Below are 10,502 nucleotides of genomic sequence, written 5' to 3'. Positions count from 1 at the left end.
TATTGCTTACTCTGGCGGGGAGGGGCCTACAGAATCTGGTCAGTTTCAGGTACTTCCTGAAACTATCTTGAGTTGTTTACCTTCCTGCTTAAGAAACTTCCCTGCAGGGAAGAATGTTTCAGTCTTGAGGAAACTGTTAAACAAGAGGGGAAAGCTTTTCGGAAAAGGGAGTGGACTAGGGAGGCCATTGGCCAAATGGGTCACAGTCACCCTTTTATGGAGCCAGAGGGTGCACAAATTGAGAAGGACAAAATGGGAAATGTGCCAAGGGAGAGGCAGGAGGGGTGTGGAAATCCACTCCTGTCAGTCACAGGCAAGTACAGAAGGCTTTGAAGAACTCACCCTTCCTTCCACGCCCAGCCTTTGCCCTCTCCCCCTGCTTCCATTTCGGAAAGTCTGAAGCACGCTTGGAAAGCTGTTCTCTACTTTCTTCTCTTCCTCCCCCTTTTCTGCTCTTCCAGCTGCTCGACCTCTTGCATAACAGAGAGAGAGAGAGAGCACTGAGCTTGCTGATGGGCTCCAGATGTGAAGTGGGATGAGCGAGAGTGGAGGGGTGGGGGTGGGAGGTCTTCAGTCCCTTGAGTGCTGGAAGTGTGGGAACATAGAGGCCGGACATAGCAGGAGATAGGACGAATTTCACAGAGCCTTGATCATGGGATCAGCTGGTGCTTGCACTGCAAGGACACTGAGAAAAGGGTTTTTTTTTTTTTTTTAAACCCCTGCCTCAGCACCATCTGCCTCCAGCAGGTTTAATCATTGTTTGACAGTCCTCACCATGTCAATAAACAGCAACCGGAGATTAAGAAAAAGAATGAAGAGTTCAAGATACCCCAGTCTGAGCCCCCTCTCCAAATGCTAGGTCTTCACATATGGAACAAGAGAATTTTATTTTCTCCTTTTGCTCAGAAACACTAAAATCAGCTGGAAGGTTGGCTATGGTTGAAATTTTGTTCCATGAGCCTCACATAACACAGAGGTAGAAAGAGGCTTACTGCACAAATCTTGGGCCTTCCTGGTCCCCAGCATGTATGTCTCACCTCGTTAGCTGAAGTAGGTAGCAGGTGGGATTCTGCCCTCCCTCTCGTCCACTGCTTGGCTGTTTCCCGCTCAGCTGTGTGTCAGTCCCCCACTCCCCAAACACACACACACTAATGCCAATCCTGTCAATGAGTGACCAGATTCCTGCGGTTCAGTCTCCTGCCATTCCTGAGTAAGGGAGAGAGGGCAGAAGACGAAAGCCACTGGATCAGAACAGGGCTTGTCCATTTCCAAAACTGTTCTCTAACCCATCCCGTCTGGAATTTAGGCCAGCCTTGGGGGCTTCCTGCTTCTTCCTGCACTGAGGAAGAGTGTCTGCCAATCCTTCAGTGCGGGTTAAAGAGGCCCAGTCTAGTTGAGTTCAGCTCCCGCGGGGCCTCCCAGCGGTCTCCTGAGGCGAGAGCAGGCTTTGCAAGGTAGGCTCCACTGTCAGCTTGGATTTCGGGGTGGGGGTTGAATTGGCGAATGACTTCACCAGCGGTTTATAGACTGCTCCCCTCTTTTCTTTCTCACTAACTCTCACTCCTCAGCCAACTTAGTGTCTTTCTACCCTGCCTCCAGCTCTGTCGGTCTGTAACCCAACAGGTCTGTGATGGAGGTGACTCTAAGCGGGCAAAGAGGACGACTCCATTCCGCTTTCCGGGGTCCTGTAGTTGGCACCACACTTTAACGTGCCTTCCTGATAATTTCTGAGGCCTGCTGTGCAATTATTCTGTCTACAGCTCTATATGATGGGGCTTGGAATAGGAAAGGAGACGGAGGGACTGACAGGGGAAAGACCTGGGTGCCCTCGGTAGATGTTCCGAGAGAAACGTTGAGAATGTGGCAGGGTGGGGCTCACTGGGAGTCAGTGGAAGATTCAAGCATTTTGGGTAGGAGTGGGTAATGAAGAGCCTCGAGGCCCAGAGTGGAGGGTGGTCTAGGAGGGTCGAAAGGGAAGGGCAGGAGGGGAGGGTGTGTACGGTAGTGGCCGCGGTGGTGGAGGAAAACCCAGCTGTACGGATGAACAAAGCGGGCGCTGTGCAGGCGGGGGAGGTGCTGCTGTGGGAAAGGCAGGGTGGGGGCTTTGGGTTCCAGCCCCACAAGGGCGTCTTCTCTAGCTGGCCAGGCGGACAGGACGGGATGGGGGCGGGGACTCGCGGGAGGGGGGCGGGACAGGCTCCCTCTCCTCCTACTCAGCTGGCTCCTGTGGAAAAGCAACAGTGTCCTCCCTAGCCAGCCGGAGGCCGCCGCGGCCCAGACGGGCAAAGGGACCGGTGTCCCCCCCCCTCCTAACTCCCCACAAGGTAAGCCTTGTGCCTTGGGGTTCCATTCGTCGTATATAGCTGGGTCTGCAGAAGGGAAAGTCCCCGGGACCAGACGAGGTCAGTTCTGGCCCAGAGAGCTGGGTAGAAAGGTAAAAGAGGGGCCATGCCAGGTGAGTGCGTCGGCGGAAGGGGCTTTGTGGGCCGCTCTGCGAGAACTGCTTGCTTTTGCCCTTCCCAGTCATTGCCAGCGCCACCGCCAGAGGGGGCCCTGGTACCCTGCGGAGGGACCCCCCCGAATTTGCGGGATCTCGATTCTCCTGTGGGCACCCCGACGGTCAGTGTCCCACACTCGCAGAGTCTCGGGTGGGGTAGGCGCGCGTGTACTTGTCGACAGCATCCCACTTGATCCATCTCCACAGCCTAAGGGCCATAGGAAGGGGGATCCCCTGGGCGTCTCCACTCTTGTCCCAGGGCCAGCTTCCTGGATGGACTTAAAGATGTGGAGTCCAGCTCTGAGGCGTGGGAGTCAGGAAGGGATCCTGGGGTTTCCACGTCTAGGGTCTCCTGGGCACTCTTCCAGGACCCCCGTGTCTTTGAGGGTCCCAGAAGCCTCCAAGGGCGACCTGGGATGACTGAGCCGCGTGCTGTCGCTCCGCCTCCACGGTCTGGATCCAAAAGCGTCGCGGAGTTCCCCCACAGAGGCCGAGCCCCGTCATCCGGCTCCCCCGGGACGGGGGAAGCGGGGCAGTCGGCTGGGTGGGGGACGCTTTCTGCTCAAGCCAGCGCAGCGGGGACTTGGCCGGCAACCGCGCAGCCCCGCGGGAGACCCAGGGAGCCCGGGTGGGGCTGCATTCTGGGCCCGTTAGCTCAGCGGTCCCGGAGGCTCCCGGGGACTGACTCATCACCCCATAGCGGTCACACAAACAAGACTGGCCACCAACTCGAGCATCCGCACAGCTCCCACGCACAGCATCCCATGCCTCACCTCCGTCCACCCGCAAGACACGTCACACCCCGACAGCCCAGTGTCACACCATCGGTGCACACGCGAATCCCTCACATGAGCCTCGACTTCACTACACACTCGGTACACTTCACACCACGCACTCCACGCGCGGGAAAGTTTTGCCTGAGCAGGCGGCTCCACTCAACACGCAGCCTCCCGCGGACACGTACCTCCCTCCACACACCAGCCCCCTTCCTGCAGCTGCGAGGCCGCCCCCTTTCCCTACCATGCAAACAAGCGACTTCTTCTCCCGGCCCTGCTGAAGAAAGGCCGCTTGTCCCGGTCCGGGCGGGCGGGGCGGCCACAGCAGGCGGCCCAACACTGCAGCCTTGTCCCACCCGGTGGCCCGGGGAGGGGCAGGCCTCTGTGTGCGGTGCACCTTTGCAGCGTCTCTCCCCAGTACCCACCCCATCTGCTCTTTATTCCTAGCTGTCATCTCCGTCCCGGGTTGTCCACGTCTCTCCCGCTTTTGGGGCTCCCTCTTTTCCCACCTGCCTCACAGTTTTCCCCTTCAAGATGCTCTGAAGTGCCTAGTTCTTCCTCTGCCACCTCTTCTACTTATGGACCACATCCTTAATCAAGCACGCACACACACACACACACACACACACACACACACGCATGCGCGTGCTTCTGAGGGGTCTCTGGGCCTCCCCCACAGTCTCTTCTGAGCTCACTGTCTCGTCCCCAGCAATGCCATTATTTTTTGAGACAAGGTCTCATGTAGCCCAGGCCTAGGCTGGCCTTGAATGGCTGCTATTCCTGTAGTCACATCCGGAGTAGTGCGAACTGGGTTTACAGGCTTGTACCACCAAGCTCTCCTAGCCAGCTTTCGGTTTTTCCTCCTCTCCTGGCTCTTGATTTCACACTCCAAATCCCTGCGCTTCTTTGATTCCCTTTTTTTCCTCTGCCTATTTTTCTTATTTCTAATTTCTTCTCTACATGCCTGGTCCGTGGATAATCCCGCCCCACCTCTCCTGGGCAATCTGCCCGCCCAGCCTCAGTTTCCTTCCTGTCCAGATTCCTTCCTCTGCGGGTGGCCCTTCTTCGAGGGCAGACAGGAGCAGGGAAAACGAAAGTCACTATGACCTTTAAAGGCCTTGGCCGACAGTTCTGCACTGACCGTTGCATTTCACTGGCTGGCCCTGTAGGACTCAGATGAGGGCAGGGGGCCTGGCCTTTTGCTCCAAGGCTTTGGACCTTTCATCTTGGGACTCCGGAGCCCAGGGCCGAGCTGGTTGACACTCTCCAGGACTCCCTTTCCCGTTATTCAAGTGCCAAGGCCTGCATACAGGTGTCAGTGTTGTTGGCTGTTGGCACATCAGGGATGGGATGCGGTTACCTATGAGAGTCCCCAGCCCTGGTACTCTAGGGCCTCATTTCTAAGTTCACAATAGCCACACAGCATGGCCCCTGTCGCCTTCCTGGCTAGGAGGTGCTTGGGCATCTGCATGTGGATGCAGGAAACCAGGCCTGCTCCTCAGAAGTGGAAACCACACCACAAGGGCTCTTTTTCTTTTCTTTTCTTTTCTTTTTCTTTCTTTTTTTTTTTTTTTTTTTTTGGCACCTGGGCACAGCTGAGTTTTCAAGAAGTGCCCTACAGAGTGGGTAATTACAGCCCTAGATATAGATAGCCTTCCTGTGGGACCATAATGAATTAGTCAGGGGAGGGTGTCAGGGGACAGCACTGCTTCTCCAAGGGACAAGGGATTAGGGTCATAGAAAAGGGCTTCTGGGCTGGGCGGTGGTGGCGCACACCTTTAATCCCAGCCCTCGGGAGGTAGAGGCAGGTGGATCTTTGTGAGTTCGAGGCCAGCCTAGTCTATAAGAGCTAGTTCCACGACAGGCTCCAAAGCTACAGAGAAACCCTGTCTCNGGTGCTTGGGCATCTGCATGTGGATGCAGGAAACCAGGCCTGCTCCTCAGAAGTGGAAACCACACCACAAGGGCTCTTTTTCTTTTCTTTTCTTTTTCTTTCTTTCTTTTTTTTTTTTTTTTTTTGGCACCTGGGCACAGCTGAGTTTTCAAGTCTATAAGAGCTAGTTCCACGACAGGCTCCAAAGCTACAGAGAAACCCTGTCTCAAAAAAAAAAAAAAAGAAAGAAAGAAAGAAAGAAAAAAAGAAAAGAAAAGGGCTCCTGGGCCGCCGTGAAATCCCTATGTCAAGGCACCTTCTGAGCCTGGGTCAGGTTGGTCTGGTGTCTTTTTCCTGTGCTGTGGGTTAGGTTTCTGAGCTGAAGCCATAGACTGGCACTTTCCAATTGCTGTGTGGTTTCTTATCTTCCTCTACACCTCTCCTTATCTCTCCCTCTCATTTCAACCTCTTATTCCCTTCTCACTTCTCCTTGAGCCGCTCTTATTCCCTCACTAACCTAATTCCTTTGCAGTCTTTATCTCCAGTTGAGTTTTTTCAGTGTAAGTAAGAGCTTCGCAGGGTGACAATAACAGGTACTCCAGTATGACAGACGAGGAAACTTAGGCCTAGACCTGTGTGCCTTCCACAGCTAATCATAGCTGCTGTTTTTAGATTGCTCCGCAGTTCATGGAGTGTGATTTAGTATACTGCCTGGACCTTCAGATAATCTTTAATTTTTAAAGCAATTTAAATTTGTGTCTCGTGTATATGCTGCTTTGCTTGCATGTATGTCTGTGCCTCAGGTATGTGTCTGGAGCTCACGGAGGCCAGAAGAGGGCATGGGATCCCTGGAACTGGAGTTGCCAACAGTTGTGGGCTACCATGTAGATGCTGGGAACTTAACTCTCATCTTTTGGGAAAGCAACAGGCGCTCTTAGCCGAAGAGCTATTTCTCCAGCTCCCAATCTCTCTTCTCACTGCTTTTCTCTAGGAATAATCTGTGGAGCACAAAATCAACCCAACCGATGTGTGCAGTTATTTTTTAGTTTACTTACAGAGCTACGCAACCATGGTTGAGTCTTAAGTTTTAGGACTTTCCTGTTGCAGGCTGGGAAGATGGCTCTTCACCAGTGAAAATGGCTGCTGCTCAGACATGCAGACCTAAACTCAAATTCCCAGTACCAGTGTCTGTAACTCCAGAGCTGGGAGCATGGGGAGGCAGGAGGATTGCTGGGGTTTGATGGCCACCAACACAGTTCAGATTCAGTGAGATAGCCCGGCTTGGGGGAATAACTCAGATAGTCAGCACAGACCTGAAGTCTTCCTCTGGCCTCTGCACACGTGTTCCTAGACACACATGTGCACACGTTACACCCCATTCACACACAGAAAGAACATTTCTTTTGCACACAGCGCCTTAAAAATCTTGTGCCTATTCAATCTATCTCTGTTCTACTAGCCCCAGGCAAGTGCTGTTCTGGACAAGCCCTGGTCTGGCTAGTTTTCCTTTAATTATTATCATTACTCTTGTTTTATAGAAGATTGATTCGACAATGAGAGGCGATTAATGACTTACCCAATCCAGGAGTGCTGACTTACCTGACTGGTGTAAACCCAGCAATTGGGAGGGGAAAAAAACAGGATTTCTGGACCAGCCTGGCTGCATAATAAGCTGTAGGTCAGCTACAGACTGAGACCCTGTCCCAGCTAACAAGCAACAACAAAAACTATCCCAGGGTCCTGGGGTTAATAGCCCATTGGGCAGAATGTTTGCCAAGCATACAAAAAGCCCTGGAGATAGCTGGTGGTGGCACATGTCTTTACTCTCTAAAGAAAGAAAGACAGACAGACAGACAGACAGACGGATGGACAGACCTATAGTATTCTGTCTTCAGAAACTCCCCTGTAGTCAGTGCTTCTGCAGAGCAGCCAGGCCAGTGTGGGGTTTTGTGTGTTAGTGACCTCTGTCTTCCCTCTTCCCAGGCAGTCCTGGGGTGGGTCCCAGGCACTGTTCCTGCCTCTTTTCTGCCAAGTTGGGTGGAAATGGTGACAGAGATGATGAAGGCCAGGCCAGGAAGGGTGGAAGTGGGAAGGGTAAATTTAGTAACTCCGTGGCTGAGGGCCTGAGAGACCCACTGCCAGGAACAGGCGCTCCTTGGAATGTAGGCTCCACCTCTGCTTCCTTTGCAAGGCACCTGTCTGGTAGCTGGAAGAGAAAGTGGAAGGAAGCCTTGATGAGTTGGCAGCGTGTGTTCATACGCAGAGGTCAGATACCAAAAGCATAAGCCTGGGCACCAGGAATGGGCAATGGTGGCCGAAGGCCTGGATGTCCGGGTTACACAGCTCTAACAGCTGCCATTTCCAGAATGCTTTGCACCTCCCGGGGTGCAACCTAGTCTACTACTTGGTCTTCAAACACTTTATAAAAAAGTAACAACAGATCTATCTAGGGGTAATAGAGAGGCAGGGGGTTCAAGTTTGGGCTCTGGAATCTGCTTCTGGTTCCTCTAACACCAAGCCCTTGAAGAGCCCCAGCGTCTTCCACTCCCAATACTGAGATTTTATAGCTGGTGATTTTAGGAGAGGTGGCTCTCTGTGAAAGAAAAGGGGCAGGAGCTGAGACGTACAGACACGAAAGGAATGCCGGGTTTGCCTTATCTGTCTCCTTTAAGGAAACATCCTATTGAGACCCTTGGGAAAAGAGACAAAAGGAGAAGAGGAAGAGGAAAGGCTGGGGGAGGGGTTGCACTCAGCTCAGCCCTGGTACCCACCCGGCTGGTCCCTGGCTGTCAGTGTCCTTGGAGGGGCTTCCCTGGACTTTGTTCTTCTCTTGGTTGGCCCTCCCTGCTCTGTTTAAGACTCCAGATGACTGGGGGGTGGGGGTGGGGTAGGTGTCCTCTACTGCTAAGTCCCGGGATCTGGGGAGTGTAGAGCAAGAACACACGGAAACATGAGTTAGAGTTCTAGGGCCGTTCGTGTTTGTGGTGGCAAGGATCAGGTCTGGCGCGGTGCAGTGCCCATGCTGTAGCTGGGAGCTGAATGGAGGCAGAGGTGTGTCGCCTCTGTTCCTCCCACCCCGAAGCTCCTTAGTTTCCCCCCCACCTTTCCTGTATGTGCACTGGGAATAGCAGCAGCTCATGCTTACTTTACTTTGAGAACCCTGTCACTGACCCATTTCTCTCCCTTTTCTTCCCTGACCTTCCCACTTACCTGCTTTTTGTTGTGTTCCCAGGAGCTGTGCAACCCTGGGACCATGGATACTCTAAACAGGAGCCAGCGAGGCCCTGCGTGCAAGCCCCAGGCTGTGGTGCAGGTAAGTGGGCCTGGGACTGTAGGGTAAGAGGGCTGCTAGTGAGAGTGGGTTCAGAGCTTTTCTTTTTTAAGTTTTATTTTTATTTTAAATTAGGTTTATGTGTGTGGTGGGTATGTGTGTATGAAGCGCAGGTACCCAAGGAGGTCAGGGGACACAGATAACTCTGGGCCTGGAATTACAGGGACTCGTGAGACCTTTGATGTGGATGCTGGGAATTGAACTTGGGTCCTCTGCAAGAGCAGAACACACTCTTAACCCACTGAATCCTTTCTCCACTCCTGGGTTCATCTCCTTCACCCATGCCCAAGTCCACAGATGAGATCGGAAGGATTTTGCCTGTTGTCTGTCCGTTCATCCGTTTGTCCCTAGTTGCAAGCCAGCTCATCTGAGTCAGGTTAATTGGTTCAGCGTGAACTGACTCTATGAAAGTCTGAAATGGGTTTACAGACTCCCTCTGGCAGGATCACTTAACTGATTTGTGCCTCCACCCTCCCCTGTAGTTCAGTTTAGCAGGAGCAAGCCACAGCCATATGGGTAGCCATACACAGCCTGCTAGATTGGTCCTCCTCGACTGCACCCCTTCCCACTAGGTACCGTGGTCCCTCCTTGTTTCTGTTTTAATAAAGGGGCAGTTGAGCATAGGCTTGAGATAAATCCAGCGGGGAGAGCTAGTGGTCCAGATTCAAAAGTAAGTAGAATTTGGTGCCGTAATGCTCTGTATAAGACCTTTGTGCTAAGACTTTCAGCAACCTCAGAGCCTTTTGGAGACTGGGAGTAGGGAGCTCAGGTCCCGGCCTGGAGTCTTTAAACCTAACTTTCCATCCAATTTGCCTGCAGAAAGGTCCACTGGACCTGATTGAGACAGGTAAAGGACTGAAAGTGCAGACGGACAAACCGCATCTGGTGAGCCTGGGCAGCGGGAGGCTCAGCACCGCTATCACGCTCCTGCCGCTGGAGGAAGGTGAGCATAGCACCTGCCCTCTCCATCACCCAGTGCACTCCTGCCCCGGAGGCTGTAGTGTGGGGTCCCTTCTGCCTTGTGCAAGCCTTGTTCGCCTCCTCTGCCTCCTTGACTGCCTTCTTTGGCAGATAAACTGACTCCGTGGCTGGGATTAAAGATCAGCTTAGAATCAAGGAAGAGTGGAGGGAGAAAGAAGGAAGTGGGTTGATCTTAGTAATCTATGGGAGTCGCCACCCCTTGCTCCAGGATGATGCCTGGCATAGGAGATGGCGGTGTGGAACATGAAAAGATGGGAACCAAGGACACAGACCCTCAGAGGAGACCCTGGCATGGCTTTTGCCTGCCTTTCTCCCTTTCCTGGCTGCACCTGTTGCCTGGGTGATACTGGATTCTCCACATTCTCCAAATGCCAGTCTCAGAGGCTCTACCAGGGACGGATGCAGGGGAGAGGCTGCACTGGCTGGCTAGAGAAAGGGCTGGAGAGAGGAAGGGAGGGGGAGGTCCCTGGTAACAGAAGGACTTGAGAGAGAAGGGCATTTCTAAGAAAACAGGAGTAGGGGGGAGGAGGAAAAGGAGGAAGCCAGTGAGACATTCGGGGAAACAGAGAAGGTTCCCTCTCTGCTGCCGGGATGTCTGGGTTCTGTGGCCTCTCTGGATCATTCTACCCAGACAGAGTTTTCGCTGCTTGGGAGGAGTTTCTACCACTTGCTGGCTCCAGCGACGGGTGACCAGAACAGGGCAGAGTCTCGACATAAGTAGGAGCTAGAGAGATATTTGCACAGTGGCCCCCTTACTCTCTGCTTGACTTCTTAGTCTGGATGACCGTTCTGACTCAGTTTGCCTCTGTCTCCAGGGAGGACAGTTATTGGTTCGGCAGCCAGGGATATCTCACTCCAGGGTCCAGGCCTGGCTCCTGAACACTGCTACATCGAGAATCTGAGGGGCACTCTCACCCTGTACCCCTGTGGCAATGCCTGCACAATTGATGGGCTCCCTGTTCGGCAGCCTACCCGGCTCACTCAGGGTAAGGTTTGGTATCTCCACACCAGTAAGCAGGTTAGATTACGGGGGAGCCTGCCGCC

General features: G+C 53.3%; 1 protein-coding gene across 8 annotated transcripts in view; it reads left to right on the top strand.

The window, feature by feature from the left end:
- Positions 1–2,199: 2,199 nt before the first annotated feature.
- Positions 2,200–10,502, top strand: part of Phldb1 (pleckstrin homology like domain family B member 1) — a 49,366-nt gene continuing 41,063 nt past the window's right edge. For 7 of the 8 annotated variants that reach the window (XM_050156296.1, XM_050156295.1, XM_050156292.1 and 4 more), the window contains exons 1-4: positions 2,200–2,324; positions 8,379–8,459; positions 9,297–9,420; positions 10,274–10,444. In XM_050156296.1, coding sequence (XP_050012253.1) covers positions 8,400–8,459; positions 9,297–9,420; positions 10,274–10,444 — 355 coding nt within the window. In that variant the 5' untranslated portion in view covers positions 2,200–2,324; positions 8,379–8,399. The remainder of the gene's footprint in view (positions 2,325–8,378; positions 8,460–9,296; positions 9,421–10,273; positions 10,445–10,502) is intronic. The other variant, XM_050156294.1, reaches the window with a different exon arrangement.

This window comes from Alexandromys fortis, unplaced genomic scaffold (assembly GCF_014885135.2).
Source record: "Alexandromys fortis isolate MF-2015 unplaced genomic scaffold, M_Fortis_MF-2015_v1.1 scaffold_89, whole genome shotgun sequence".
NCBI lineage: Eukaryota > Metazoa > Chordata > Mammalia > Rodentia > Cricetidae > Alexandromys > Alexandromys fortis.
The sequence above is the reverse complement of the archived record's forward strand: the minus strand, read 5'-3'. Positions and strand labels throughout refer to the sequence as shown.